This window comes from Nycticebus coucang, chromosome 20, assembly GCF_027406575.1.
Source record: "Nycticebus coucang isolate mNycCou1 chromosome 20, mNycCou1.pri, whole genome shotgun sequence".
Lineage (NCBI taxonomy): Eukaryota > Metazoa > Chordata > Mammalia > Primates > Lorisidae > Nycticebus > Nycticebus coucang.
Window position 1 is genome coordinate 43,792,384 of NC_069799.1, and position 14,360 is coordinate 43,806,743.

At 37.0% G+C, this 14,360-nt stretch overlaps 1 protein-coding gene across 1 annotated transcript in view; it reads left to right on the forward strand.

Moving 5' to 3' along the window:
* The window catches only part of KIF5B (kinesin family member 5B), a 50,835-nt gene that overhangs the window by 18,298 nt on the left and 18,177 nt on the right, over positions 1-14,360 (forward strand). Inside the window, exons 5-15 of the mRNA XM_053572746.1 lie at positions 469-517; positions 1,625-1,680; positions 1,774-1,861; positions 2,033-2,157; positions 3,265-3,369; positions 3,921-4,066; positions 4,719-4,867; positions 6,532-6,725; positions 7,435-7,503; positions 9,871-10,077; positions 13,186-13,329. Coding sequence (XP_053428721.1) covers positions 469-517; positions 1,625-1,680; positions 1,774-1,861; positions 2,033-2,157; positions 3,265-3,369; positions 3,921-4,066; positions 4,719-4,867; positions 6,532-6,725; positions 7,435-7,503; positions 9,871-10,077; positions 13,186-13,329 — 1,332 coding nt within the window. The remainder of the gene's footprint in view (positions 1-468; positions 518-1,624; positions 1,681-1,773; positions 1,862-2,032; positions 2,158-3,264; positions 3,370-3,920; positions 4,067-4,718; positions 4,868-6,531; positions 6,726-7,434; positions 7,504-9,870; positions 10,078-13,185; positions 13,330-14,360) is intronic.

Consider the following 14,360-nt stretch of genomic DNA (forward strand, 5'->3'; position numbering starts at 1 on the left):
TTTACCTAGAATAACTAAATACTAATTTCTTTCTTAAGGTAATTTTAAAAATTATTTTTGTGGACAGGCATAGCTGAAAGATCATTAGGCTTAGTAAACATGGTTTCTTGTTCATCACCCTTAGATGACCTTAATTAAGTTAGCCAAGTCTTTCTTGTCTTTATCCTTTCTCCATAAAGGAGTTTGCTTTACTACAGAACTCAAAGATTCCTACTTTAACTCTTCTGATTCATTTTAGATGAGGTACGTAATGGAAATGACTTTTTAATTTTAGTAATTTAGGCAGTTTTGCTAATTTATGTCTTCCCATTAGAATGTGAGCTATGGCTGGTATGTTGATAACTCTGTCTTAGTCTGGACAGTACCTGGCACTTAGAACTCAATAAATATTTACTGAATAAGCTGTGTTTTAAACTTCATAATTTCAGTTGGTTGACATTTTTACTTTTTTATTTGTTTGCCCTTTAGGTTTCATATTTTGAAATATATTTGGATAAGATAAGGGACCTATTAGATGGTAAGTTAAATTCTTGCTCTTTGGGGGCAAGACATGATTGCAAGAGGGACTTTACCTAACAATTGCAATCAGTGTAACCTGGCTTATTGTACCCTCAATGAATCCCCAACAATAAAAAAAAAAAAAGAAAGGAAAAAAAAATTCTTGCTCTTTGATCAGGGTTTTCTTTTTGAGATAGAGTCTCACTTCATCGCCCTCTGTAGAATACTGTGGTGTCACAGCTAACAGCACCCTCAAACTCTTGGGCTTAAGCAATTCTTTTGCCTCATCCTCCCAAGTAACTGGGACTGCAGGCGCCTGCCACAACACCCGGCTATTTTTTTGTTTGTTTTTTTGTTTTGGTTGTAGTTGTCATTGTTTGGCAGGAACAGGCTGGGTTTGAGCCCGCCAGCCTCAGTGTATGTGGTTGGCATCCTAGCTGCTGAGCTACAGGTGCCGAACCTTTGATCAGTTTTTTTGTTATTGGGTTTTGTTTTTTTTTGGAGACAGAATCTCACTATGTCACCCTCAGTAGAGTGCTATAGCATCATAGCTCACAGCAACCTCAAACTCTTGGGCTTAAGTGATTCTCTTGCCTCAGCTTTCCGAATAGCTGGGACTACAGGCCCCCGCCACAACGCCTGGCTGTTTTTGTTGTTGTTAATAGTTGTCACTGTTGTTTAGCAGGCTGGCGCTGGGTTTGAACCCGCCAGCCCCAGTGTATGTGGCTGGCGCCAGTCACCACTGTGCTATGGGCCTGCGCCGGTTTTTGTTTTTTTGAGACAGACTGTTGGTCTGTTGCCTGACTAGAGTGCAGTGACATGTTCATAGCTTTCTACAACCTCAAGGACAGTATATTTAATAAGGGTGAACTGCTCAGTCTTAATGCTCTTATTTATACAATGTGAGTGGTAGAGGTTGTGGACTTAAAATTCTGTAATCCTGCATTGGTTTCTGTTTAAATTTCCTACTACATCTACAAGGTCTGCTTTAATAGTACTGTTTTTATATTTTTTTAAGTTCACTGATTGCCATTATACTGCTTAGGGAGCAGTTGACTTATTTATTTCACAGCTAGTGTTAAAGTTTAAGATAATGTTGCTAATAGTATTTATTTTTCTTTTTCAGTTTCAAAGACCAACCTTTCAGTTCATGAAGACAAAAACCGAGTTCCCTATGTAAAGGTACTTGTAAGATAAATAGAATAGTTGTTTAGAAAAGCCATGTGGTAAATTTTGTAAAGGGTATTAACATTTTTTTAAAAAATTATTTCACAGGGCTGCACAGAGCGTTTTGTATGTAGTCCAGATGAAGTTATGGATACCATAGATGAAGGGAAATCCAACAGACATGTAGCAGTTACAAGTACGTAGAGTGTCTTAACGCTGCGAGTAGGGTATAAAACAGCCTTAAAAATATCCTTATTGAGTTGATTAAGTACAAGTTTTTTTTTAAAATATAAACCGAGGCTTTGGGGAAATTGTTAGTAAGGGAAAGCCATGTTTATTAATAGTTATTTGTTTAATTTCGTTCCAGATATGAATGAACATAGCTCTAGGAGTCACAGTATATTTCTTATTAATGTAAAACAAGAGAATACACAAACGGAACAAAAGCTGAGTGGAAAACTTTATCTGGTTGACTTAGCTGGTAGTGAAAAGGTAAAGTCTTTGTATTTTTGTAAACTTTAGCTTGTATTGTGACTTATGAAGGATTCATTGTTACATCTTGAAAATTTATGTAATTGTGTTTTGTAATCTGAGAATTACAACTACTGATACCAATACTTTGTGATTATAAAAACCAAATAATCAGTTCCAAATTATTCCTATTTGACCATAGTCCAGTTAAGCCAAGAATTGCTGCTTTTTACTTCAGATGTATGTTTTTATTGAGAACTAGTTTGTCGTTGTCATTAAGAATTTTATTAGATATCCTTTTCCAAATTTTTGGTATCTATTTTATGTTAGCAGTGGGCTTCCTGTTAAGACTGGTAAATATCCATTAACCCTTTCTGAGGTTGATTGTACATAATACTTTTCTTTAGATGATTATTTATTACAGTTCTGTACAACCTGATTCTAGTTGAAAACAGAATAAGTTTGAATGTTTTAATATAGACCTCTGTGACCATTTTTGTCGGGCTAATTTTGTTTCTCCACTTAGAATGATGTTGCCTGTTTCATTCTATGCAAAAGTCTTATACACATCTTTCAAATATTGTGTCTAATCCTGCGAATTCTTAGAAGCCATCTCTTCAGTCAACATTGCTTGTTTACTAGTGTAATTTACCTTTAGCATAGGTATTAAGACATTTTGTATTTTTTAAAAAGAAATAAGTTTGCTTGTAGGTGTTTAGACTCTGTCTTTATAGTTACAACATCAACATAATGAATTTGCAAATTTTAGAGATTTTTCTAATATAGCAAAAGGGACTAACAAATAAATGAACTACAAAATTTACATGTAAATTGGTTATTTTCAAGAGCATCCACACATTAAACATAACATTTGATGTCTCTTTAATCACAGTCTTGTCATATAGCTAGTTGCTTGACAAAGTTCTTTGAAGAGTAGTGCTCAAGAAAGGGTGTAAGAAATGGTGTTATCGTAGAGTAAATGTTTGGCAGTTGTTAATAACATCATGAGGCTTTCCATGTTCTTTCTTTTTTACTGGTTATTGATGACCTATGAATTTTTTAGAAAATTCAACGTAAGTTCTTTCAAACTTAAAATTTTATTTTACTTCTTTTAAAATCTTTTTATAGGTTAGTAAAACTGGAGCTGAAGGTGCTGTGCTGGATGAAGCTAAGAACATCAACAAGTCACTTTCTGCTCTTGGAAATGTCATTTCTGCTTTGGCTGAGGGTAGTGTGAGTATACTTGTTTTCTATTTCCCTGTTATCTTAGTGGGGACTATTTAAATACAAATGTATAGTTGGGCCTGGTGGCTCACACCTGTAATCCTAGCACTCTGGAAGGCTGAGGTGGGTGCATTGCCTGAGCTCATGAGTTTGAGACCAGCCTGAGCCAGAGTGAGACCTCATCTCCAAAAATAGCTGGGCATTGTGGCAGGCACCTGTAGTACCAGCTACTTGGGAGGCTGACGCAAGAGAATTGCTCGAGCTCAAGTGTTTGAGGTTACTATGAGCTGTGATGCTATGGTACTCTACTGAGGGTAACAAAGTGAGACTGTCTCAAAAAAATATTTTTTTTAAATAAATATAAATGTACAGGTATCAGTTATCTGTAAATTAGTTGTCATTTAGGAGTTTATAGTAATTAGCACCTATATCCTACTTCTCATCTTAATATCAAGCAGTTAAAACAACTGAAATAATTTTTTAAAGTAGCATACTTATAAATTTTATCCTCCAGAAACCCACTGATCTTCTATGTTTTCTTTCTTTATTTTTGTATATAGACATATGTTCCATATCGAGATAGTAAAATGACGAGAATTCTTCAAGATTCATTAGGTGGCAACTGTAGAACCACTATAGTAATTTGCTGCTCTCCATCATCATACAATGAGTCTGAAACAAAATCTACACTCTTATTTGGTCAAAGGTTTGTGGAGAAAATACAAAGCCTTAATGTATTTATTAATGTCAGATAGCTGTTATTCAAATCAGTGCATATTGTTAGTTTGCTAAACATTCATTTTTAATCGAAAAATAATACAATGAGGTCCATTTTTTAGGCTGCTTGGTTTAAGTTTTGGTATGTATTAAAGTCAAATGTTAACTTTAGTCAAATCGATATGACAATCTTTAATTCAGCATTAAAGAATATAAGCGTTTAAATCACATGATAAAGTAAAAGCCTGGCAGACACAACCCTTTTTTAAGCATGTTGATATAATGACAGGTTCAAATAATCTTTGAGATGGTTATTGTAGGAAAATCAGTAATTTATCTTTGGCCTTCAGCAATAATATTTTTTCTTAATTTAGCCTTGCAAACAAATTGGAAAAATACAGTCCCTTGGTTTTTATCTTTAGTGGATGTTCCTTCTTTTTTTTAACTATTCAGAGATTTTGCAGATGACTTAAATTTAGTTGAATTGGGAAAAAGCACATTATAGCTTTTAACATTTAGTCTAAGAGATAACTGGACAAGAATAGTGAAATTACACAGCCATATATTCATATATTACATAGAGATGTCAGTTAAAAATAATTTTAGTCACATCTTTATTTCCCTCCAATTACATCTCTTAGGGCCAAAACAATTAAGAACACAGTTTGTGTCAATGTAGAGTTAACTGCAGAACAGTGGAAAAAGAAGTATGAGAAAGAAAAAGAAAAAAATAAGATCCTGCGGAATACCATTCAGTGGCTTGAAAATGAACTCAACCGATGGCGTAATGGTAATAACTTAAGAATTTGTCATCTTAGGTTTGTTGAATAAAGAGCTGATTTTTTAAATTTGAAATTTGATATGATGATAAATGAAGATAATAGGTCAGGTACAGTGGCTCACACCTATAATCCCAGCACTTTGGGAGGCCATAGTGGGAGGATTACTTGAGTTCATGAGTTCAAGGTTAGCCTGAGCAACATAGTGAGATCCCTGTCTCTACAAAAAATATTTTAAAAGTAGCCAAGTATGGTGTGTGTCCTAACTAGTTGGGAGGCTGAGGTAGGAATATCACTTGAGTCCAGGAGTATGAGGTTATTTTGAACTATGATTGTGCCACTACACTCAGCCTGGGCAACAGAGCAAGACTTACATCTAAGAAAACGTGTATATGAAAAAGAAAAGCAATAACAAAGCATATCCGTTTGTCAACTTTTTATGCATTTAGGGAACATCAAAAATGAATAAAATCTTTTACATTAAATTTTGATTTTACCTGAAATAAGAAGTATAGAAGCACAGAGGCCTATTAGGAAGTCACAAGATATTAAAGTACTTAGATTAGTGTGGAAAGAATAAAATGACAAGATTGGTGACTAAGTATAGAAGAATGGTGGAGGGCAAAGATAACTGTTCAAATCTCAAGGTCTGAGCAGATAAGAATATTGATAAGTGCTACTGAAATTGAGTAAGAGAGCAAGACAGAGCGGGACCGCAGAATAGGATTCTCTAGAGATCACACCATGCAGAAACTTTTGTTTGAATAACTACCTAATCCATGCAGAAAAATAACCTTCACAAGAGCGAGGAAAACCAGATAAGCTGTCAAAGTACCTGGCTGTGGCATAACAATAAGACACATTGAAGAGGGTAGGAAAGGATGGTGTTGGATTACCCACGTCACCTCTCTGCCCGTCTCAGGCAGCACAGCATGAAGGATATTGTCCACTTTGGGGAAAAAGAGAGAAGTGAGCACAGGACTTTGTCTTGGACTCCACCATTGGGCCTGTCACGGTAAAAGCCAGTGTCTAGTGGGAGCCTGTAGTCCCAAGCTTTGGCCTTCGTCTCAGACTTCAGCAACCCTGGACTTCTGGTCCATTCTAGCACTGCCCAGAATCTTTGGATGGGCTAACTACTGAAGGGCTTCCTCAAAGTCAGTCTGTAGAAACCGGAATAAGAACTTAGGTCTTCAAATGGGCAGACATCGACACAAGCCATTAATGATCAAGAACAATTAGGGAAACATAACATCACCAAAGGGATAAAATAAAGTGCCAGGGACAGACTCTAAAGAAATGGAGAGGTATGAATTACCTGACAAAGAGTTCAAAATAACTTAAAAAGTTCAGTGAACATCAAGAAAATTTATAGACACAGTTCAGTGAAATGAGGAAAACAATAAATGACCAGAACAAGAAACTTAACAGAGAGATGGAAATTATTTTTAAAAATCAAACAGAAGTGCTGGGGCTGCAAAATACAACAAGCAAAATGAAAAATGCAGTAGAGAGAATCAGCAGCAGAATGGATCAAACAGAAGAAAGAACCTGTGAACTTGAATACAAGTTATTTGAAAACATACAGTCAGAGAAGACAAGTGAAAAAAATGAAATGGAATAAAATAGAAATAAGTTTTAGACATGTTGATTTTTATTAACCAGTCTATTATTTTAGGAGAGAAAGTGCCTATTGATGAACAATTTGACAAAGAGAAAGCCAACTTGGAAGCTTTCACAGTGGATAAAGATATTACTATTACCAATGATAAACCACCAGCCACAATTGGAGTTACAGGGAATTTTACTGATGGCGAGAGAAGGAAATGTGAAGAAGAAATTGCTAAATTATACAAACAACTTGATGACAAGGTAGGTATTATTTTAGGTCTGTTTTGTTTGAGGATATTGATATAGGTTTTTTCCTTAGTTTATTTGACTACTTATGACTTATAGACATCTTTGGTTTCTGTTAACCTTTTAAAAATCATTGTATTAACAGAAAATGTAAAATAATTTCAGTTTCTGTGTGGAAACTGTATGCGGACATACCCTTTTATTCCCTCTTTTTTATGCTAGAAGATCTTACTAAAGATGATTTGGCATTAGAAATGTGATCTCTTAGAATAAAGGATCTGAGGACCCTCATAAAATATGATACAGAAGGCTAGGGGGAACAGAGTAGCAGGGAAATAATATCTCTTTTTCTTTTATCCATAAGTAATGTCAACTGTGTGAAAAATAAATTACAAATTTAATTCAGTGGAAACCAAGCAAATCTAAGCCTTTTTGTTACTGTATGAAAAATGTTACACTTATTGCTCTCCTTTTTACCTAGTTCCCTAATCCTCATTGTTGTGCCTGCAAATCAATTTGCATTATAAAAAAAAAGTTATACTTATTGATAATTAAAGTCCTTCTGTTTTACCATTTTCTTAAGAAAGATTAAAATGGCTATGTTGAATTTGGATAAATGGTTTCGAAGTGCTTCAGGGGGAGTAGTAGTCTTATAACTTATATAGGGAAATAATGAGAACCAAGTTGTGGGCTACATTGTTAACTGGACACTTAAAAATTCTAGGATGAAGAAATTAACCAGCAGAGCCAACTGGTAGAAAAACTAAAGACACAAATGTTGGATCAGGAAGAGGTGAGTTAAATAGCTTTCATATCTCTTCCAGGAAAGCTTTATAGTGGTTTATCATGATGTAAACATAAATGATGAAGGAACCTGTAGAGCTCAGAATATACTAATGCTTACATTTTTTAGTTTTTTTTTTTTTTTTTTTTTTTTTTTTTGGTTTTTGGCTGGGGCTGGGTTTGAACCCAGCACCTCCAGCATATGGGACCGGCGCCCTACCCCTTGAGCCACAGGCGCCGCCCCATTTTTTAGTTTTTTAAAATATCTTTATGCTTTATTATGGCTATCCTGAGAGATCTGTACCTCATTACAGATTGAAGCAAAGATTGTTTCTTTTTTTTTTTTTGAGACAGGATCTCTGTCTCTCAGGCTTGAGTGCCACGGCACACTCCATAGCTTACTGAATCCTTGGGTTCCTGAGTTCAAGTGATCCTCTTGCCTCAGCCACCCCAGTAGCTGGGACAATAGTTGTGTGCTACCATGTTTGGCTGTTTGGGGGGTTTTTTTTTGTTTTTAAAGAGATAGAGTCTTATTGTTTCCCAGACTGGTCTTGCTCCTGGCCTTAAGCAATCCTCCCACTTTGGTCTCCTAAACTGCTGAGATACAGGCGTGAGCCATTGTGCCTAGCCCTTGATTGTTCACTCTTAAAAAATTTGAGTTTGCTATAATCTGGAGAGGAGAGAAAAACTTTTATTCTATAACATACATCTATTGGACTTTTAATGTGTCTTCTACTTTACTGACTTTGACTACAGTGCTCTATATCACCTTATTCTCGCCTAAAAATTTTTTCTTGATATGTAGGCTGAAGCAACCTTAGATTCTCCTTCCTTGAATGAAAAGTGTGTACATTATGGATATGAGAGAAAAGTGAATACAAAAATTTGTATTTTTTATATTTCAGTTATCTAAAGGATTATTAATGAAAGAAAATACTGGTTTCTAAATTTCATTGACTTTGGCTTTAATAATTGTATAGTTTGGGGTATGACTATGGGAATGAGAATTTCATCTTATTTCTTCCATATTTTCTTGTCTTTTTGTCTAGTTTAGATCCTTATTTGGCACAGCAGAAGGATAAAACAGTCCTTTATTTAATGTTTTTTTTTGGGGGGGTGGGAGAGTGAAGACAAAGACTATAAAGGCTTCAATAGGAAATAGATTAATCCTGGTAAAATAATCATTATACTTAATTTCAGTGATAGCCTTTTTTCTCAAAGGGGCACTGTTGACATTTTGGGTTGGATAATTAATTGTGTCCCTTTAGCATCCCTGCCACCTACTCCTAAATGCCATTAGCATTCTAGCCCATTTATAGCACTGCTACCCATATCTAAATATCTCTACTGAAGAGACACTGACCTGGATGATTGCAGTATTCCTGCTAATCAGCTTCTTGGCTTCCCTCTAGTTCAAATTTTATGTTTTTCTGAGGCAAAGCACAGATGCTATCACTTCTTGCCCATAGTAAATCTAAAATTTTAAACAACTCTTCTACATATCTAATTTCATGGTTCTATACAAACTATTCTTGGTTGTTAAATGCCATTTTCTTTTACTACATTAATTTGCCCATGACTAAAATCAACCTATCCTGACCAACTTCTCCATGAATACTCTGCAGAAGCATCTTCTTCCCTCTGCTACTAAGGACTTTTCATCTGTCTGTCCTGTCCCTCTTTTGTGGCTCTTACATTTCATCTTGTATTTGACTTGGATTCCTCAAAGGCAAGTGTTGGCCAGGCACAGTGGCTGACAACTGTCATCCTAGCACTCTGGGAGGCTGAGGTAAGAACACTGCTGGAGCTCAGGTTTCTGAGACCAGTCTGAGCAAGAGTAAAACCTCAGCTAGGCGAGGTAGCTCACACATGGCACTTTGGGAGGCTGAGTTTGACGTTGCTGTGAGCTTAGATGCCATGGCATTCTGCCCAAGGCAACAGAGTGAGGCTCCTATCTTAAAAAAAAAAAAAGTGATACCCCCCATCTCTGCTAAAAATAGAAGAATTAGCCAAGTATGGTGGCATGCACCTGTAGTCCTACTAATTGGAAGGCTGAGGCAGGAGGATTGCTGGAGTCTAGGAGTTAGAGGTTGCAGGCTGCAATGAGATATGATACCACTGCACTTTCCCTGGGCAAACAAAACAAGACTTAGTTTCCAAGAAAAAAAAGCCAAGTCTTTGACTTCTTTCCTGTCTTCCAGCATCTAGCACAGTGCCTGCACAGTAAACATTCAATAAATTTGTTGAATAAAGGTTGTCACACTTAATAGTATCCACCTTTCATTCTCTTTGTGCTTAGCAAATGGTGATGCTTCATTGATGTTTTCTTAAACTTGTATACTTTTGATGAAAATAAATATTTTATTCTTTCTTATAGCTTCTGGCATCTACCAGAAGGGATCAAGACAATATGCAAGCAGAACTAAATCGCCTTCAAGCAGAAAATGATGCCTCTAAAGAAGAAGTAAAAGAAGTTTTACAGGCCTTAGAGGAACTTGCTGTCAATTATGATCAGAAGTCTCAGGAAGTTGAAGACAAAACTAAGGAATTTGAATTGCTTAGCGATGAACTGAATCAGAAATCGGTTGGATATAGTTTTGTTTTCTTAATACTAGTGTTTTTAGTTTAAAAAGTAGTGAAGTAACTTATTTCTATTATATGCCCAAGATTTTATAGCATTAATTCTCCAAGCATTAGAGTCTTAATTTCAGTTCCTTCTGTGTATGAAGCCTTAGAGGTGGAGAAAGACAGTTATCTTTTTTAGTTCCTAAAGGTCTATTAATCTAATGTAATTGCTATTTTATTTTATTCATTTTTTTTTTTGGCTGGGGCTTGGTTTGAACCTACCACCTCTGGTATATGAGGCCAGCGCCTTACTCCTTTGAGCCACAGGCGCTGCCTGTAATTGCTATTTTAAAAGATGTTGCTGGGCAGCGCCTGTGGCTCAAGGAGTAGGGCGCTGGTCCCATATGCCGAAGGTGGCGGGTTCAAACCCAGCCCCGGCCAAAAACCACAAAAAAAAAAAAAAAAAGATGTTGCTGTACTAATGTTAAAGGGAAAAAATGAAGTTATCTTCTATTTGCTCATGAAGCTTATAGATAATTAATCAAACTGAATTAGTAAACATGCACATAAAAATAAAAATTAACTACATGAATTGTTTGGAGTAGCTATAAGGATGTATAACTTTATATATAATTTTTGTTTTGTTTACTATTATATTCCCACCACTTAGAACATGCCTTCCTAGCAAAATGTCTTCCTTGTGGTTCCCCAATAGATGGGGATTTTTACTTGTTATCGCTGCTATAGGGGAGGGATTATACAGTGATGCCATAAATTATATCTATAATTGTTTCTGCATCATTGTGGATGAGCTGTCTTGTGCTTTTGTTGTTAATGCTTCCTTCTTGTGTAGATATCAGTATCTAGAATTGCACTTAAGATCAGGGCCCACCATTTATTTCCCTATCCATGCTTATTTGTTTAAAGGAAAGCAGTCAGCAGTATGAAATAGTACTTTTAAAAGATTTCCTACCCCTAGTAAGTTCATTTTCCCTTTTATTTCTTTTATTTCTTTTTGAGACAAGAATCTCAATATGTCACCCTTGGTAGAGTGCCATGGTGTCACAACTCACAGCAACCTCAAACTCTTGGGCTTAAGTGAGTCTCTTGCCTCAGCCTCCCAAGTAGCTGGGACTACAGGTGTCTGCCACAACGCCCGGCTGTTTTTTTGTTGCACTTGTTTAGCTGGCCTGGGCCGGGTTTGAACCCTGTAGCCTCGGTGTATGTGGCTGGTGCCATAACCACTGTCCTACAGGTGCCAAGCCCATTTCCTTTTTTTTTGCAGTTTTTGGCTGGGGCTGGGTTTGAACCCGCCATCTCTGGCATATGGGGCCAGTGCCCTACTCCTTTGAGCACAGGTGCCGCCCAAGCCCATTTCCCCTTTTAATCTACATAAATAAAATTAGCTTGAAGTTAAAATTTAATACCATGGAGATCTTAAGACTGTTGTAACTCTTTGAGTTGCATTATTATCAAGTGCAATTATCAAGGCTAATTGCTACTTGGAAAAGCAATAGTAGTTTCTTAAAACTCTGTGATTTGGGTCCTTGGTCACTGATTTTAGTCTTTTTTCTTTTTTTTTTAAGATAAGAGTATCACTCTGTTGCTTAGGATAGAGTGTATTGGGGTCATCCTAACTCACTGCAACCTCAGACCCCGGACTCAAGTGACCCTCTTGCCTCAGCCTCTCACATAGCTGGGACTACAGGCTCACACCACCTTGCCTGGCTAGTTTTGTAGAGATGTGGTCTCATTCTTGGTCAGGCTGCCTAAAACTCATTAGCTCAAGCCATCCTCCCACCTTGACTTCCCCAGAGTGCTAGGATAGGCATGAGCCACCATACCTGGCAGATTTCGTTTTTGTTTTTTTTTTTTTTTTTGAGACAGAGCCTCAAGCTGTTCCCCTGGGTAGAGTGCCATGGCATCACAGCTTAACAGCAACCTCCAACTCCTAGGCTCAAGTGATTCTCCTGCCTCTGCCTCCCAAGTAGCTGGGACTACAGGCGCCTGCCACAATGCCCAGCTATTTTTTGGTTGCAGTCCTCGTTGTTGTTTGGCGGGCCGGGGCTGGATTTGAATCCGCCAGCTCAGGTGTATGTGGCTGGTGCCTTAGCCACTTGAGCCACAGGCGCCGAGCCATCTTTTTAAAAATTTTTATTATTTCTGGGCGGCGCCTGTGGCTCAGTGAGTAGGGTGCCGGCCCCATATGCTGAGAGTGGCGGGTTCAGGCCCAGCCCCAGCCAAACTGCAACCAAAAAATAGCCGGGCGTTGTGGCGGGCGCCTGTAGTCCCAGCTGCTTGGGAGGCTGAGGCAAGAGAATTGCGTAAGCCCAAGAGTTAGAGGTTGCTGTGAGCCACGTGACGCCACAGCACTCTACCCGAGGGTGGTACAGTGAGACTCTGTCTCTACAAAAAAAAAAAAAAATTTATTATTTCTTTATTTTATTTTATTAGAGACAGTCTCACTTTGTCTCACTTGGTAGTGCCATGGCGTCATAACTCACAGCAACCTCCACCTCTTGGGCTTAGGCGATTCTCTTGCCTCAGCCTCCTGAGTAGCTAGGACTACAGGTGCCTGTCACAATGCCCGGCTGTTTTTTAATTGTAGCCGTCATTGTTGTTTGGTGGGCCCGGACTGGATTCGAACCCATCAGCTCTGTTATATGTGGCTTGTGCCACTATCATCAAGTAGATTCTTTCAGTGCGTACATTTATAGAAAGTAGATGAAAAAGCATACTAACTGTCTAGAAACTGTCAGTTCCATTCTAACATGAATTATCTCAGACTCAGTTTCCAAGGATAAGTCATGATATAGTAATAAAGGATAATCAAATCTGGTTAAGTTTAAAGTTTTCTATTTCTATGCAAGAAATATGCCCAAACTCAAAAATTTATGTAATAATATGGAATACAATATGGCTGCTTTTATCATCGCCTTTGAGATCTAAAATATTTTTTAAGTTTGAGCTAGGAGCTAGTCCACAGTCTAGTAAGTAATTCAAGAAAATGAAAACAAAATATATGGTTTTGTAAGGGCTAGGTAAAAACTTGAAATACCTATAAATATTTGAATTGAGTTTTTATTTAGTAGATTTAACTATATCCTTTTGTTTTGGGTTGTCTTAGGCAACTTTAGCAAGTATAGATGCTGAGCTTCAGAAACTCAAGGAAATGACCAACCACCAGAAAAAACGAGCAGCTGAGATGATGGCATCTTTACTAAAAGACCTTGCAGAAATAGGAATTGCTGTGGGAAATAATGATGTAAAGGTAAATATAATAACAAAATATTAAGTGTAATGTAATTATCTGTGCAATTTGTACTTTGCTACTTATTTTTTTTTTCAAAGTTCTTTGTACCCATTATCTCATCCTCACAACAGCCATGTGTGGTAGAAGATATTAACTCCATTTTGAATAGATGGAGGGCGGGGGTGAGAATAAGGAACATTAAGTAGACATATTAAGTAAGTAGCATTTATTGGGCCTTATTTTTGATTCTCAATGTAAAGATTTCAGACTTAGTATTTATCTTAATTATCATATGTGAAAGTATATGATATCAGTAGTGAAGATTAGCTTACAGAGTACACTCATGAATGATTTTAGCCTGTAGTTGCTTTAAATGTTTAAAGGTAAAAGGTGAACACTACTTCTCTTTTTTAAATTTTGTGTGAAAATTTTCAAACATGTAATAGTAGAGAGAATAACGAACTCCAGAGTTATTAGAATATTGCCACACGTTAATTTATGCCTTTTTCTATTTATAATCTTTTTAAGGATACTAATGTTGGCATATTAGCATTAGGCATGTGACCTGGGAAATGTAAAAACTCAGATCAAAAAGCAAACCAAAGTTCTTAAGTGTAAAAACATGAAAGATTTACATGTTGCAGGAGCTATTTGTTTGGACTGTGCCTTTTTGATAAAAGCCTAATTACAGTAACAGAACAAACTTACACTTGAGTTTATAGTGAGAGCCTACTAAGAAGCCCAGTTTAATAAGAGTTGGAAATGAAATAAAAGGGTTTTTTTTTTCCCTTTGAGGCAGAGTCTACCCTGGGTTGAGTGCTATGACATCATAGCTCACAGCAGCCTCAAACTCTTGGGCTCAAGTGATCATCTTTCCTAAGCCTCCCCAGGCGCTGGGACTGTAGGCATCTGCCATAGCAACTGGCTATTTTTAGCAACTGGGTCTCGAACTCCTGAGTGCCACCAATCCACCTGCTTCGGCCTCCCAAAATACTAGGATTATAGGTGTGAGCCACCATGCCTAGCCAGATTTTCAACTTTTTAAAGAA